Source organism: Falco rusticolus, chromosome 3, assembly GCF_015220075.1.
Source record: "Falco rusticolus isolate bFalRus1 chromosome 3, bFalRus1.pri, whole genome shotgun sequence".
Classification (NCBI taxonomy): domain Eukaryota; kingdom Metazoa; phylum Chordata; class Aves; order Falconiformes; family Falconidae; genus Falco; species Falco rusticolus.
In genome coordinates, this window is record NC_051189.1 from 13,492,219 (window position 1) to 13,508,998 (window position 16,780).

General features: G+C 48.6%; 2 protein-coding genes across 9 annotated transcripts in view; both read left to right on the forward strand.

The window, feature by feature from the left end:
• Nucleotides 1–10,363, forward strand: part of NRBP2 (nuclear receptor binding protein 2) — a 30,107-nt gene extending 19,744 nt beyond the window's left edge. For 4 of the 5 annotated variants that reach the window (XM_037381292.1, XM_037381291.1, XM_037381293.1 and 1 more), the window contains 8 exons: nt 715–847; nt 1,010–1,112; nt 1,255–1,305; nt 1,661–1,796; nt 5,620–5,673; nt 6,126–6,189; nt 7,128–7,183; nt 9,036–10,363. In XM_037381292.1, coding sequence (XP_037237189.1) covers nt 715–847; nt 1,010–1,112; nt 1,255–1,305; nt 1,661–1,796; nt 5,620–5,673; nt 6,126–6,189; nt 7,128–7,183; nt 9,036–9,104 — 666 coding nt within the window. In that variant the 3' untranslated portion in view covers nt 9,105–10,363. The other variant, XM_037381294.1, reaches the window with a different exon arrangement.
• Nucleotides 10,364–12,760: 2,397 nt separating this feature from the next.
• The window catches only part of PUF60 (poly(U) binding splicing factor 60), a 32,180-nt gene continuing 28,160 nt past the window's right edge, over nt 12,761–16,780 (forward strand). For 2 of the 4 annotated variants that reach the window (XM_037381283.1, XM_037381284.1), the window contains exon 1: nt 12,761–12,873. Coding sequence is in view for 1 of the 4 variants with exons in the window: in XM_037381284.1 (XP_037237181.1) it covers nt 12,847–12,873 (27 nt within the window). In the remaining 3 variants the exon portion in view is untranslated. Of the gene's footprint in view, nt 12,874–13,428; nt 13,454–16,780 lie in introns of those variants that run through there. The other 2 variants (XM_037381289.1, XM_037381286.1) reach the window with 2 other exon arrangements.

Here is a 16,780-nt window from a genome sequence, read left to right on the forward strand (position 1 = left end):
CTGTTCACTCTGACGGTCTCTGGGGCAGCTGATTTGGAGGGGTTAGACTGTCTGTGGGCACTGTGGGGGTGCCCACTCTGCCATCCTTCCTCTGATCATGTTTTGGTCTTTGTGTCTATTCTAAATAGCCCTAGCCAGATCCCTGTACAGAAAATGCTCAGAGCCGATCCGGAGGGCAGGCCCCAGACTGGAGCATGCAGAAGAGGCAAAGGATCTTGCTTTTCTGCCATCAATGAGCAGAAATGAGCAGATGCGTCCCTCCCATACTGCAGCTTTCAGGAATCCCTCCCACTGGCCCAGTCTGCCCTTTCTCCAGTCTCAGCACCATCTCTCCTGGCGGGCTGCAGCTCTCAGAGCTGCTCCTGGCTGGATGTCAGGATACATGCCGGCCTGTTCCCCCCACATCCTTTTGCTGGGCTTGCACTGCAGCCTCCCCCCTCGATGAGAGCAAGCCGGGAGCAGAGGTGCTGTGGCCGGGCTCTTGGTGGGTACCCAGCAGCATGCTGCCCACTTGGAGCACTGCGGCTTCCCTCAGCCTGGGGGCTCCGTACACTGCCTGCCCTGCCCCACGGCTGCCCGCTGGCCGAAACAGCCACTCAAATCTGCTTCCTGGGAAATGTGAGTGGGAGAGCGAGCCAGGGCTAGAAGTGGTGGGAATGAAACAGGGGGATGCCCTGCTTTGCCTCCAGTTGACGCCTGTGCTTTGGCCCTCAGGAGTTCATTCTGTCATGCTTGACCCTCAACCCAGACAAGCGACCAACAGCTAACAACCTGCTCTTCCACCGGGTTCTCTTTGAGGTCCATTCCCTCAAGCTACTGGCAGCACACTGCTTCATCAACAACCAGTGTGAGTAACCATGAGACTGCCCTGCCCCATTTCAGCTTGTATCGCTGCCCCAGCAGAACTGGGGATGTGGAAAAGCCTGGGGAGAAAGATTTGCAGATCTGTGCTGCAGAGTCCGTGTTACGGGACCTCCCAGCTGACAGCCCCTTTCTGCCTTTGCCCTAGATCTGATGCCAGAGAATGTGGTAGAGGAGAAGATAAAGGAACTGGACCTCAACATGGTGATGGCAGAGATCCGGAGAGAGGGTCGGCCTGGAGCGCAGTGGAGGTGAGGATTTCACAGCAACCATAGCCATGAGCTCGGGACTTGCATCTGGCCTGGTGATCCTGCTGTCGTGGCATGATAGTGCTTCACACCGCTCTTCGCTCCTGCCTCCCCCAGTAATCTTCCTGTCCTGTTTCTCTCCCAGGTACTCAGAGGTCTCCTTCCTTGAACTCGACAAATTCCTAGAAGACGTCAGGTGGGTTGAAGCTCTGCCCAGCTCTGGCCCCCAGTCTCTCTCAGCCCTCAGCTCTCTGGGCAGCATGAAGCCAGGGACAGGGAACTGTGCTGCAGCATCCCATGAATGCAGCAGTACTTGGTTGTGTGTGACCCCCTCTGCGGTTCCCCCCTGGGCCGAGCAAACCTGGGCTGCAGCGCTACGGCGAGGGGAGCTCTGTGGCCTGCCACCTCCTCACCGTGCTGCCCACCTGCCAGCACAGCCACTCCGTGGGTGCAGATCCCTGCTCTGGGCCATGGCCATCCACAGCTGACCCTTGCCAGGGCTGTATGAGGACAAGGCTCAGCTGTTTGTCCTCCCTCTGTGTCTGTACCAGGAATGGGATTTATCCCCTGATGAACTTCGCTGTTTCCAGACCCCACGCCCTCCCACGTGCACTCTCCCAGCCCCAGGAGGACCCTCAGAAAGCCAAGACTCCCACCCCAGAGCCCTTTGATGTGGAGACCAGGAAGGTAAGGTCAAATCCAGCTGGGGATAGATTCTCCACTGGGGGTAGGTGGACAGTCTCTATTCCCGACACTCTGCTGCAGGAACGCTTCTCCCTTTAGCCATGCACTGGGTTCAGTGAGAGCTGAACCCCTTGGGTGAGAGCAACCCGGGTGAGAACAACCTGGGTCATGGTTGTTCTCCTCGTTGCATTGGCTGCCCCAGGACTGCGACAGTCCCTTTGGCTGGAGCTAGTGAGGACCATTTCACCTGAGGTCTTCTGGAGCAGCCCCATTGCCTCCGATGCCCTGGCTCTGCCTTCCCTCCTCACACATCCACTAGCAGCTCTGTCGCATGGCATTTTCTGTGCCTCGTTGTTGGGGTGTAGGTCTGAAACCCCATCATCACTTGATACTGACACTGCGTGGCTTGCTGAGATGCCAGCTGAGCTCAGGCCGTGTTCTACCTGGCACTGCACAGGTGAGACTGCAAGCCCTGACACTGAAGTCACGGGCAGGAAGGTCATTGCACGTGGGTTTATGGACCCACATAAGGGAGTGGAAGGGGTGCCAGGCAGGGAAGGACCAACGCAGTGTGTCGTGGTTTAACCCCAGCTGGCAGCTAAGCCTCACGCAGCTGCTCGCTCACTCCCCACTGGTGGGAAGGGGAAGAGAATTGGAAGAGTAAAAGTGAGAAAACTCGTGGGTTGAGATAAAGACGGTTTAATAAATAAAGCAAAAGCTGTGCACGCAAGCAAAACAAAGCAAAACAAGGAATTCATTCATCACTACACGTGACAGGCAGGTGTTCAGCCATCTCCAGGAAAGCAGGGCTCCATCATGCGTAACAGTCAGTTGGGAAGACAAACGCCATCGCTCTGAACATCCCCCCTTCCTTCTTCTTCCCCCAACTTTTTATGCTGAGCACGACACCATATGGTATGGAACATCCCTTAGGTCTGTTGGGGTCAGTTGTCCTGGTGGTGTCCCCTCACAAATTCTTGTGTCCCCCATCCTGCTTGCCAGTGGGGTGGGGTGGGGAGCAGAAGCAGCCATGGCTGTATGTAAGCACTGCTCTGCAATAACTACAACATCCCCGAATTACCAACACTGTTTCCAGCACAAATCCAAAACACAGTCCCATGCCAGCAACTATGAAGAAAATTCACTCTACCCCCGTCAAAACCAGCAAGGGTGTTTGAGCAGAAGTGAAGCTTTCCAAAACCATGGTGTAATCTGTTGCTGAACAGAACAATTCAACACTGCAGTGTAAACCCCCTCATGGGTACAGGCCGGCTGCCGTTATGTCCTCCCAAAGCCTTCCCTTCTGCAGGCTGAAGAAGCCCAGTTCCCTCAGCCTCTTCTCAGAGGGCAAGCATTCCAGACCAGGATCATTCTGATGGCCCTCCGTTGAACTTGCTCCAGTTTATCAATGTCTGTCTTGTTGTGGGGGCCCAAAATGAGATGCAGTACCTGGATGTAGTTTAACAGGTGCTGAGTAGAGGGGAATAACTATTTCCCTCAATATCCTGGCTGTGCCCCAGGACGCTGTTGGCCATCCTTGCTGCCAGGGCACATTGCAGCTCATGTCTCACCTGCTGCCCACCACGACCCCAGAGTCTTTCCAGCAGAGCCAGTAAAGCTTTCCTGCCAGCCAGGCCATGCCAGCCTGTGTCTTTGCCGGGGATTATTCCTTCCCAGGGACAGGAGCTGGCATTTGTCATTTGCTGACATGCATATGGGGAGGGCAAGATTGTTGGCCACTGTCATCGGGGCATAGCTCAGGCAGAGCACTTCTTCCAGTGGCTTCTGTGTCCTGAACTGCCGGCCGTCCCTGAGAGCAGTCAGAGGAACTCGTCAGTCTGTGTGCATCTTTTTCTTAAAAACCCATTTGGTACCTGTTATTTCCTTGTGCGGGCATTTTCCTGTAATGACACTTGTAGTCATCCATCGTTAATCACCTATGGCACTGTCTTCATCTTACCATGGACGACATGAATGCGATTTCATACTTGCATTTAATTAATGTTAAAAATACTATGTGAGGCTAAACCTAATTCTTATTCCTGCAAGATCGCATGAAATGTCTGCCTTCGAAAAGAACATCAGCAGCGGTTTCTTCATATCTGTCTGAGAATCAGCTTTCAGTGCACTTAACTTATGCTTTATTCATACTGCTCAGTGCTTATTTTTAGCGAGAGTGCTGCGGTGATCAATCAGATACGTTGGAGAAATGCAAATGTACACCTATGGAGTTACGTCTTTTCCTCTCTTTGCATTTGTTATATGCTGGTTTTTCACCTAGTGCCCCAAGGAAAGTTCTGTGAGTTCATTGTTTGTCTGACCAATGTGTTCAACTACTTTTTACTCAATTTGAGGATGACTAGTAATCTCAGAAGTACTGAGTTTCTGCAGATTTCATGAAAACTTGCAGCTGGACAAACTTGCAAGTGTCAAATGAGTGTAGCTACAATGCAGTTTTTTTGTCTGTTCTGGGAGGCACTGGAATATGGATGCTGGATGGATCCAAGGATTTTTTTTTTCATGGTGAGGATGGTTAAACAGTAGAGCAGGGGCTAAGAGAGGTTATGGCATCTCCTTGGAGGTTTTCAAAACCCATTTGGGCAGAGCTCTAAAGAGCCTGGTCCGAATTCACTATTTGTCTTGTTTTGAGTGGGGGCTTGGACTAGAGACCTCCTGATGTCCCTTCCCACCTAAATGATTCTTTGATCATGGGCATCAAGTAGAGAGGTGGGGAGCGGGTGGCAATGATGCACTCAAATGTCACTCACCTTCTCTTTGATGATGTCTTGAAGACACTGCACAGTTCAGCATAATCCAGTATCCAAAGGAGCACGTAGCCAGACAGTGTGCTGGCATCACTCGGTGTAAAGGAAGGGCACCCACCCTGGGCATACAGTCACACTGGTCAGCTCTTGCAGAAGTGGATGGCCTGGAGATGATAAAGGTCAGAGGACAGCAGGTTTCCTGACTGAAAGCACTAAATGCCCAGGCATGCTTGTCATAGGGAGGAGCTATAGTAGAGGGATACTTGGTCAGAGGAGGGAACAAGCGTGCATCTCACCTCTGAGCATAAGCTTGAACTCGAGGAATATAAATGAAACCCTGCGTGGGACAGGAATGTTGATTCCTTGCTTGGTTTCCTGTCTCTGGGGCTGACCAATTGCATGCTGTCGCTGGCTTTCCTTTGCCCAGACAACATGACATCTGGTGTGAACCATTTTCATGAGAACTTGAAGCTGATATATTGAAGCTTGAAGCTGACCCAGCTTGAAGCTGACCCAGTTCCTTCACAGGAACTTGAAGCTGATATATGAATAAAATGTATTTGTGTAATGCATTTGAGTATTCTGCGATGCAATGCAGGGTTTCCAAAAGAAAATCCATGTCATTTTAAAAATACTCACAAAGTTTCAGTTTTGCTTTTTTGTCTGATTTAAAGATTGGTCATCCCATAAGGTCATGAACAAGTACAACATTAAAACGTAACAGAGAGTTTGGGCAGAGCTTTAGGGGAAGCCTGCCTCTTGCAGATGGAGCAGAAGAATTCACCCTGGTTGTAAAGTTGTCCCAGAACAGCACCTTGTGCAGGGCTTTCTTACCTACCTCTCAGTCAGCTGATGATGGCTGTGGTTTGTAGCTGGATACTGGACTAAACCCTCAGCTGCTCCACCTAGACAATTCCTAGAAGTGGAAGGTCAGGCTGGTAGTTGGAATTAAAGGTTTTAAGTAGGAATTTGAAAGTCATGCTTGGAGAGCAGCAGTAAAGCAGGCCTGGGGGAGCCAGAGGGACTGTGCCCGAGCTGATGTTGATTTTGGCCTCTTCTAGGTGGTGCAAATGCAGTGTAACATGGAGCTGAATGAAGACAAGACCCAGTGGCATGTAAGTATTCAGTTCCTACACTACGTAAGGCACTGGGGCAAGACCTGCCCTCTGTGCCCATCTCTGGCATCTGACTGGGCAAAAGTTTGGTCTCAGCTAGTTTGCTGCAGTGCTCAAAGGACTTACTCTTGTCCCTTTACAATAAAAGAAGCTCGAAGAAGAATGAAGCTGCCAGCCCTCTCTGGCTGCAGGACAGGAAGACCCTGAGGTCTCTGTCTGGACATCTTTTAACTCTACTTCTTTCTAGTTTAGCAGTTGCAGGTGATCTGTAACTGTGGAAAGAATATTAATCTAAGACACTCAAACTGCCGAAGACATCCAGCATCTCGGCAGCTACCAACATCCTCCCTGCTCACCACTGCCAGCAGTTTCTAGTGCTGATGGAAGAGTCAGTACCTTTCTCTCTTATGGAGAAACTGGTGTTTGTAAAGAGCACTATCTTCTTTCTGCAGCTTACTCTTCTGCTGATCCTGGAGGACAAATTGCATCGACAGTTGAGCTACGACTTGCTGCCCAGTAGGTTTAATTGCAAGTAAATTTTTGTATCTGAATGCAGAAGTATTTCCTGGTGGCCCTGGTCAGGTTTAGGCTCGGATTGTGTTAGACACAGGTTGTGTTTACAGTCAGCTTTTCTTTCCTTCTTCTATTGCAAGAGCAGACAGAACCCTAATATCTGCGTGGTACCAGTTCTTGTCCGCTCAGACCCTGAGCTTATAGCTTCTGGCACATGGTAGTAACCTGCACTCTAAAGTGAATGTTGGGAGTCCAGTGAGTGGTCATCAAGACCCTGCATTTCACCTTGGCACATGTGATGTGCAGTTCTTGGGGTAACACTAGTGAATTCTTCTCTTAGTCCCAACACCGGTGCAGTCTCCCCAACACCTTTCAAAGGGGGAGGTGGACTCTCCTGTGGGGGAGCCCCGGGGCCCTGGGGAAGGGTGCTACTCCTCAGAGTAGGTCCAGCACAGCAGGCTCCTTCCTAAAACATGCAGGAGCCTTCCGGAGGCCATGCAGCTGGAGCCCCTCGACCGCCTTACAGCCAAAACTAAAGCATAAAGCTTGGAAATCAATGCTTGGGAGCTGCTGCTTCACCAGCAACTTGTGTTTTTCTGCCTACTGATAGTGGCCTGCCTGCTTTTCATGCTGAGGCAAAGCAAGCAAAAACATCTCTGAAGTGACACATTGCCAAGGCTATTGTGCTTTGTGTGATTTGGGACCGGAGCTCATTCCTGCCCGGTACCTTGTCCAGCTCCAGTTCACTGCCCACCTCTGTGCTCTGCCCCAGAATTACTTAGCAGTTACTTAGCTAACCAAAAGTGTACAGCATGTGCCCTTAAAGCACGATGAAGTGTAATGCAGGTGTGCTGCAGGTTGGGATAGGGGCACTTTTCTGGTAGAGGAGGAACTAAGAGATGCATGAACTTTCATGTTCTCACTGTTCCCTCTCTCCGCAGCTGATAACTCCAAGGACTTGGCCACAGAGCTGGTGCACTATGGATTCATCCATGAGGTAAGGTTCCTTACCCCTCCTCATCTCAGTCGTGCATGCACCATGCAGCTGCAGTCCCCAAACCCAGGTGACACCTCATGCCTCAGAGAAGTAAGAGCTTCTCCGTTCGCCATCTAGCAGCCAGAGAGCGGTTGCAGGGGCCAGCCCCTTGCAGGGAGTGATGCTCCTTTTTTGTTATCATTTGGTTTTTTTCCATATGTTGCCCATGCCTAACTCCGGGTTGCTCTTTTGAGGGGACAGTCGTGTTGTGATGGCAGGGTTAATTACATCAACCTCATGGCAATTCTTAGTGTGAGAATCAGATTAGTGCCAAGGGAAGGAGGTTGAGGCCACCTCCCATCTGCCAGAGAATTGTCCCAGTGTTGCCTGGACAGCTGCTCTTAACTCACTTTGCAGATTTCTGCCTGCCAGAAGAGACAGTCTGCCCCAACACTGAACTTCCAGGCTTTCCCTTAGGTGCTTGCAGACAGTCCCAAGAAAGAATTCAGAGCAGCCCAGTCATTCAGACTACTCAGCAGCATAGCCTCAAGGAAAGGCAGCGTGAACAGAATTAAAAATATTTTTATTTTGTACAAGTTAGGAATTCTGGGGCTGTAGGCAAAGTTTTGGAGAATTCCTCATTCTGGATGCTGACATTAGACAAGGAAGGGGTCAGCTTCACTGAGTGAAGAATTTATGTGAGTACACATGGAAAAAAGTACATTTAGACTTTCTTCCTTTCTTCAGCTGAGCATGGGGACTGTGCAGCTCGGCACTGACACACTGCAGTGCTTTCTCCTGTGCTCTGGAAAATACATGGCATTTGGGGCAGCCTCGTACCGTAGAATACACCTCACACAGGTCCACATTCCACAGACCATATATTATCTTTTTCTTTCTCCTAGGAGATAACCTCCTTTTAACACATCTTCCCCTCTCTAACAGCTTTCATACTCCACAGGTACCAGCAACCTTTTCTCTGAGACGGTATAACTGACTTACACCTTATTAAAACTCTGAGCCTGTATTTAGCTTGGAAGTATTCTGCTTGTTTCTGACCTGAAGGACTTGTGTGCCCAAATGTTCATCTGGTTTTCCAACTGTAGTGGTTGGTCTAACAGAATATACCACCTATGCCCTACAAAGCTTGTCTTCAAAATCCAAGGTTTTTCTTAAAAGAAAAGGAGTAATTTAGCAGCAGTAGTGACAAAGGGATGCCTCTAAGCAGCAAGAAAACAACTGATTCTGCATTTTTCATCTGAGTGAGAATTTTGTGTTTGTTTCTGGCAATCTCAAAACCCCTCTATGATACAAAGTGGGGATGTTTTGCATCCTTTACATATCATTGTGTATTTCAGTAATTTCTTTCTTAAGGAATAAACATTCTAAATATGTTTGAAACCACCTACTCCTGAATGTGTCAGAAGAGATTTCTCTACAAAACAGTTCCCAGACCAACAAAAAGTGACATTAATTTTTATTTTTGTTAGCAGTGAGGATATTATGAAACAGATGGCCATAGAAAATAACTTTAGATCCAGCAGTCGGTTAATTAAATTGTCATTAAACTAAAAAAAGAAGCTGGACCTGCTATGTTCCTTCAGACTAGAAGCTCCAGAGAACTGTCTTGCTCTTTTGTCTCTATATTGCACCTAACACAGAAAGGTCCCATTCTTGATTGGTCATTTCGCGTTATTCAGTAAATACGATAGTTTACTAGTAGTATGTTCCAGATGTGCTTGCAAATTGTTCTTTTCCCATACCAAACTCAGATGTGGAATCGTTGGCTTGGGATGGAATCATGTAAGGAAGGAGATGTCCCAAGTTAGCCAAGCCAAACTGATCTGCTGGCATGTTTTTTCTTTCATTTTAGGACGACTGTGAAAAGCTGGCTAACTTCCTGGAAAACGCTTTCCACAAATACCGGTCTCCTCCCTTGTGAGTCACCTCACTGCAGTCTGGGACAGATTGGTCCCCCTGTAGCACAGGGGATGGGAAGTGTACCAGACTGGAAGAAACTGCAGGGCTCCTGACCGAACTTCCTCCAGCAGGACTGACTGGGCCGCTCGCTCCTGCCTAAAACTTTGCAGTCCATGAGAGGTGTCTGCCTGAGCTGCGGTGTGAAAAGGCAACAGCAAGTGGAGGAGTAATCAGCAAACATGAGAAATCACATGTGCATCATGAGAAGTCGGGACCAAGCAGGAGTACATGTTCTGGTCCCACTCCTGAAGCAGCAAGCCAAAGGGAGTTGTGAGGCAGCAGGGGAGTGGGGTAGCACCTGTTGCAGCCCCTTCCCAATGATGTTTGTGAAGATGCAAAGCTGCTGCAAGAATCCCCCAAACGGATAAATTTCCCTCTGGGAAAGCTTTTTTCACTGCAGGTCCCAAAGCTGTTTTTTTCCTCTTTGCCAGCTGGTAATACTTGCGGAAGGGAGGAGAGGAGCTGGCTTGGAAAGCTCTGGTGCAGTTTCCGATCTGCTTCATTCCATTCTATACACAGTTTCTCCTGTTTCGCTAAGGTTTCCCCAGCACAGAGGAACCACTGTGATGCCCTGTAATTAGAATTGCACATCTTGGTGTAAGCTGAGGACTTTGTGAGCTGGACTTGATATGGCATGAGAAGAGATCCCAGAAATCCAAACCCACCAGCTGGATCCAAACATGCGGATCAGCAGAAACTTCACTGGTGCTGAACAGAACCCTTCTCATTCCCCAGTTTGTCTTACGGCCTTCCAAAATCTCACAGCATCTTAAGGGTGAAAACCCTGATGTCTCTTCCTTCCCTGCTTCTCCTGTGGTGTTTGGAACTTCAGTCATTAGCCTGGAGAAAGGGGCAATCATCTTAGCTGCTGCGCATGTCAGGTTCAGTTGGTGAAAGGTGCAAATAGGAATTACTTGTGTTGCAAAAGCCATGCAGTGCTGCTCCATGCTGTTCGCATTGTGCCATGTGGAACTGTGGAACCAGCTGTATCATGCTGTGCTGTGCTAGTGTGCTGCGCCGTGCTGGGTCCTCCATGTGGTACTGCCTGCGTTATGCTGTCCGCGCTTTGCGGTGTTGCACTGATTGTATCACGCTGGGCTGGGTCTGCCCTGATAGGATGCTATGCTGAGCTGCCAACTTGTGCTGTATTTTCCAGTTGTGCTATGCTGTGCCAATTTTACAAACTGACAAATCAATAAAGCCACTGAAAGTATGAAAGTAGCTTATTTCATCTGAGCATTCCACGCAGCAAACTGCTCAATAATTTCTTAGTCACTCTTACAGTTAAACTAAGAAGATGTGAAAGAGCTTCCCTCAGTTCAGCAGACTTATCCACAAAGTCAGGCAAATTGGGTAGAGAAGGAATTCAGTGGAGGAATGTCATACAGCTGCTTGATTCAGAAATCACTTTCTCCAGAACAAGTTTGCACTTGCCTCTGCAAACTGAGAAATTCCTTAATACACCAACTGCTTCATTTCCCGGATGAGCTAGTTAGCTCTTCTTTAACACATTTCACCCGACTGAATTCATTGTTCAACATTATCACAGTTCAGTTTGACCAATGGATTTCCCTGCTACTGGGTGTGCTGCATTCAGCAATAACAATTTCATTAACCAGCTACTGTGGGGTGTTCCAACAGGCTGCTTTCACAAGATAACAGAGCAGCTGAAGTTGGATGGGACCACTCCAGATTTCAAGAGGTCCCTTCCAGCCTCTGCAATCATCTAGTTCTAGTCCAACCCCCCTGGTCAAGCAGGGCTAGCTAAAGCAGGTTGCCCAGAACTGTGTGCAGTCAGGTCTGAGTATCTCCACAGATGGGGTCCTCTGGGCACAGCCTGCTCCCATGTTCAACCACTCTCACAGAAAAAAACCCAATGCCTTTTCCCATGTTCAAATAGAACTTCCCATTTTTCAGTTTGTGCCCGTTGCCTCTTATCACTGGGCACCACGGAGGACAGCCTGCCTCCATCTTCTTTACCCTCTTCACCAGTTATCTGTACACATTCATGAGATCCCCAGAGCCTTCTTTTTTCTGGGCTAAACAGCCCCAGCTCACGCAGCCTCTTATGACAGATGCTCCAATCCCTTCATCTTGCTGTCCCTTTGCTAGATTTGCTCCAGTCAGTCTGTGTCTGTGTGTCCTGGGGAGCTCATCACTGGATCCAGCTCACTAGTGTTGAGCAGAAGAAGGATCTGTCCCCTCAAGCAGCCAGCAAGGTTTTCCCTGGCACAGACCAACTGACCTGCTTCGCTGCAAGGCTGCGTTGCTGGCTCACAGTCAGCTTGGTGTCCAGCAGGATACTTACCCTTCCTCACAGAACTGGCATTGGCACAAAAATGGAAATCCTGCCCTCACACTTACAAGGCAGACATAACTCTCTGGAGTTCTGTCATACAGGAAAGGGGATGTGTCCTCAGACACAGAGAGTCAAGCCTGATCACCTAACTAGGATGGTAGTCCTTGCCCATATATTATAGTTGTGGTATGCACACCTTTTAGTAGAATATTTGACAGATTGTGTAATGTATGAATCCATTGTGACTCAACAATAATGTTTTTTGGTGGTCAACTGCTGTCACTTAAATTTAGACTAGAAATACGGCACATTTCATATTCCAATTCACACAGTGTACCTTTATCTCCTAATGAAACAACTTTTGCAATGCAAGACTTTCTTATCATAATGGTAATTAGACATTAAGTCATCTTTTAACTGGTTTTGATACACTTTATTGGCCTGAACTTTCTAAATCTTTTATAAAATGGGCTTTCAGAATCTGTAAACTTCTTGTAGATTTTCCTTAGTCTGGCATCTCTCCAGTAGTGGGGCCAAGAGGCCACTAGAGTCTCATGCCAGTTTAATTAAGTGCAAGGGGTAACAGCATGTATCTCTGTCCCTTACTAAGAACATTTTCTCTTTAGAGCGGATCTGCCACCTTGGGAAGCGATGTCTTTTTGGAGCCCTATTTGGGAGTAGCACTTCCATCCCTTGCGAGAGAAATCACCTGTGCCAGGTTGTTTGACCATGCCTTTGCATTTACATTTTAATGCAAGTGATTGGATCCACTGGGAAAGAGTAAAAGGGACAGCAGGGTGGGGACAATCAAGACACCATGATGGCGTTTCATTGCAGCAGTTCTCAGCAGGTGGGTCCTGGATCCATTCTCAACCTGCATATTCAGCAACTACAAATCTCCACAATAGGCAACTGGGGCATGTAACTCCGGATGCCCATATATAGACCAGGGACCACCCTGCAACAGCCAGGGCCCCGTCTGTCGCGCTTCCAGCATGTCACAGCACAGCCTTTGCCTGCAGGACGGGTCTGCCTTGCAGCCCTCAGCTTCTAGACCTCCCCCCCGCGAGAGGATTCCGCCCCGCGCAGGCCTCGTACGACCAGGCACCCCCCCGGGGCGCACACCGCGGGCCGGGGCTGGAGCAGCCAGGCCCACGGGGCACTGAACACCCCAGGTAGCGAAGCGAGGCGAGGCCCGAAGCACCCATGCCCGGCCGGGTCCCGTCGCCACCCCTGCACAGCGGTCCTGAGACAGACTGACCACACACCACAGTCACGTGACACCGTGAAGTTCTCGCGAGAGCTCTCCCCACAGCCCAGGGAACTCTCGCGAGAGTGTTTTCTTTCGCGCGCACCGCAGAGCTCTCGCGAGGGTTCTGCGCTGACTGCCGACGGGGTGGACAAGATGGCGGCTACAACGACCATCTCTCTGGTGAGCTGGGCGGCCGCCGCCTTCCCGCGGGCGAGCCGGGGTGGCGGGCTCAGGCCGAGCCGCTCTGCGCTGCGTCGGCAGGGCCGGAGGTCGGGGGGCGGCTCCTTGCCTCGGCGTGTCGTGCCGCGTTTGGCCCCGCCTGCGGCCCCGGCGGGGCGGGCTGGGTCGGGGCCTCCGCTCCGCTGGGCGCGGACGGTAGGCCGGGGCGGCTGCCGCGGGGTGACCGCGGCCCGCCGGCGGCCTTCCCGCCTGCGGCGGCCCGGTCCCCGGGGCCCGCGGGTGAGGCGGATCGTGGCTTTCCGCCCCTTGTGGCCGCGGTGCGGAAGGTCCCGCTGGTGCGGCGGATGGGGCTTCCCCCTCCGCGCCGCCGGCTGGGGCTGCCCTGGGCGGCCGCCCCGGCGAGGCTGGCCCAGCTGCCGGCCTGAAGCGGGCTCCGGCCGCGGGGCCCCGGCGGCGGGGCCGAGCGAGCGGTGCGGGGCTCCTCGGGGCGGCCGCTGGCGCCTGACCGGCGGCGGTCGTGTGCTTCCCAGGTGCCGCCGGTGGCTAGCGTGTGCTGCATACAGGCACTGGTGCTTCGGAGGTAGGTTTCCACGATACTGGGGTATGCGCGCGTGGCTTCCTTTGGACTTGTTTGCTGCTTTCCAAAATTCAGTTGTTTTAAAAGATCGAGCCAGATGCTAGGGCTTTTTGTAAATTATGTAGCAGAAGTCTTTCTCTCCTAGAGCCTTGCAGCCTGAGGTTAAAATGGGAGCTCCTTGTCACCTCTCCTGGAACGACTTTGGTGCTCGATGGGTGATGGTTATTTTTATATTTCCTTTCACATTTTTTATGCATTCACGGAAGAAACCCATCAGTATTGACTTTGTAAGAGTTTTTTCTGTTTTCAGGAGCATTCTGTAGAGCTTTCCTGAATGGACTGCTAATGCTGTAAGAGAGCAGAACACGTTCATTTCAGAGGCTTGTTTGTTTCCGTTGTGGGTTAATCTTAAATAGAAGAAATTAAAATACTTTACTGCTGCACTGTTCAGCCTTCCTTAGCCTACTTGTTTTTATTTTTAGCTAACTATGGAATTGTGTAAAATAGAAATATGAAACCTCCTAGGTGTCAAGCCTTCAGGGAAGGTAACCTGTAATATAATTGTGGATGCTGGGGAACTACAAAGAGATTGGCCAGGCTCATGTGCTCCCTCCAGATATCAGATGTTCATGGAGTACTGGGTTGAATAGACCATTGGTGTGACACGGCAGGATATTTCTTAATGCTTTTTCTGTTTTCTGCTTCCCCGCCCCCCCCCCCCCCGGTTTTCATAGAAAACAGTGTTTTTTTCTCATGAATAGATCTAATTCTAAATTTGCTCTGTTTTTCTTTAAGGGTCTACCTTTGAACCCTGAAGGAATTGTCTTTCGTGGTATTCCCCTTTTGAATTCAGAAATATTGAGGCTGATAATCAGGAGCAAATACGAGTAATTCTCACTTTGTTTCCCATCTCATCCTTGCTTAATTAGGGCTTCACTAGATTAGGAGGTTTGCCAGGCTAATGCTAGGAATGAGTGTTCAAGTCTTGAGCACCTGAGTTTAAATACAACTCCAGATATGACTGAAACCAAAAGGATGTTGCTTAGGATGTGTGAGGACATCAGATTTTGTTTTTACTCAAAGCCAGGGTGGTGTCTGACCTTTTATTTCACAGCACGCTGCTTCAGCCAGTTCATTTGGTGTCACTGTATATAGTTCTGTACATACATGTTTTAAAATAACAATGCATACAATTAAAAATAGTTAGCTAACTTATAACAACCAACCACTGCACACTTTTGCTGCTTGGAAGTGATGCTGTGGCTAGTCAAACAGAATGTCAGAGTTGCAAGTCTTGTTTACGGTGAATTATCAGGGCCTTACAACATAAACAGAAATATAAAGGCCTTGCTGCTTTTTCTATTTATCTGTGTATATTAGCCATTAGAAACAAATATAATCAACGCTGTCAAATAACCTGTAGTGTTACTTTTCTACAAATCTGCCATTTGGATTGAGTATGAAGAGCTGAGCAGAGTACAGTAATTCTAAGGAGTTTGATTATTTTCATTTAATTGACTTCAAACACCATTCAAATGTAAACCTGTTAGCTTGCACTGTCAGGTTAAAATGGACATTTGCATTCAGAGGATTACAGTCCTCTTGTATATGAAGCATTGCATCAAGTTCAAGCCAGTCTTGGTGAACTTGTGATTATTCTTGGGTCTAGGAGGATGAGTCATACAGGCTGCAGGAACTGAAAATTTAGTTTCAGAGCTGCTGCTGCTGCAGTGGGTGGCTGTATTGGCAGGAGCAAGGGGGTAGTGATGGCCTGTAGATGAGCACAAGAAATCGGTAGGAGCAGTCCTGTGACTGAAGGAAACGTGTAAGTACCATGACAGATGCGGGAGATGGAACAAGAGGCACGTTTTGAACGTGCTGATGTTACTCATCAGTGTTTGGCTACAGAAGAATTCAGAATAGCAGATATAAACTATGTTTCTGTTGGTACATCTGTCACTTACAGCATGTTTTGACAAGAGGCAGTAGATGTCATGTGTGAAGAAAATCAAGAGGATTTCTTGGACGGAGGATAATGTTAGAATACAAGCCTTGAGATGGAAGGAAGTGGCTTTTTTTATTTCATTTGTTCCCAGACTAGGTGCTATCTCAGTGTTTAAATGACATAATGTAAGAGAGCCTTCCAGGAACAAGAGTTCCAGCTCGACTGAGTATTGCATACTTTTATTCATTATGGGCTTTTGTAGTATGACTGGAAGATTTATTTTAAACTTCAGGACTGATAAACATCTTAAATTCATTCTTGTCAGCTTCATACTGACAAGTGTTAAGATACTTTTTTTCAAGTAGTATCTTTCATAAACTGCGTTCTTTATGGGAGTATAGTTCTCAACTTGCTGGAAAGAAGGTGAATCTGACCATCCAATATCGTGTTGATTCATCAACGTTTTTGCCACTATGTGTTTTACCTTGCTGTGCTTGAAGAAATGACACGTGGTCTTAGTGTTAATGGTTCTTGAAGTGAAGACCCAATTCAGGTCTCCCCACAAGCACCTTTTGCATGATCCCTGGCTGCTTTTCAGGTTCAACAGGAGTGCCGCGCTCTGTTTTAAATCCACTTTCCATGCGGGAAAGAAAATTGGCTGCTCTATGATGCGACCAGGAAATTTGCCTAAAGAGAGTCCAGTGCTTCTGCAGTCTTGTTAGAACAGCTGCAACATTTACTTTGTTCTGTGACAATTTAAATCCTGAAGGCTGGCTAGAAAAGCTTGAGAATTAAGGACAAAGTAACCTCAGTTAAGAGGATCTCGGTTACGGAATTTGGTAGACTTAGATTTTGCTTTCAGCTAACTTTCTGAAAGTAGGTTTGCAGCACAGCTCTGCTGTTGTACTGGAAAGTGTTAAATAGGAAGAATAATTAAAATGGAAAGCAGACGGCTTTTGTCAGGAACAGTGTATCTTGTAAGGAGACTGAGTTGGGTCTTACGAATTGTAACTCAAAAGCTCAGAAATGTTTGACACTTCAAGTGTACTGTGTGCTTATCAGATGCCATAAATCTACCTTACTTTGAGGCCATCAGTAAACATTTATTGAATGCATCTTGTATGAAAGCCATGCAGTTTGGTGAGGATATATAATGGGAATCATCACTTCTTTACCTAGCCTGTTTTTTTCTTCTCCTCCTGCCACTGAGAAAAAACATCTCTCTTTCTCATTTTGAAATGATAGAATTAAACTTCATACTGTTATGTATACGCATATTTTTTTCAACGTGTGCTTACTGTCATACTGTTGCCATAGGCCGTGCCCCTCAGCTTGCAATACAGGCAGATTTCCCATATGGCAAGCTCTCTTCCTTCTGTCAGAGC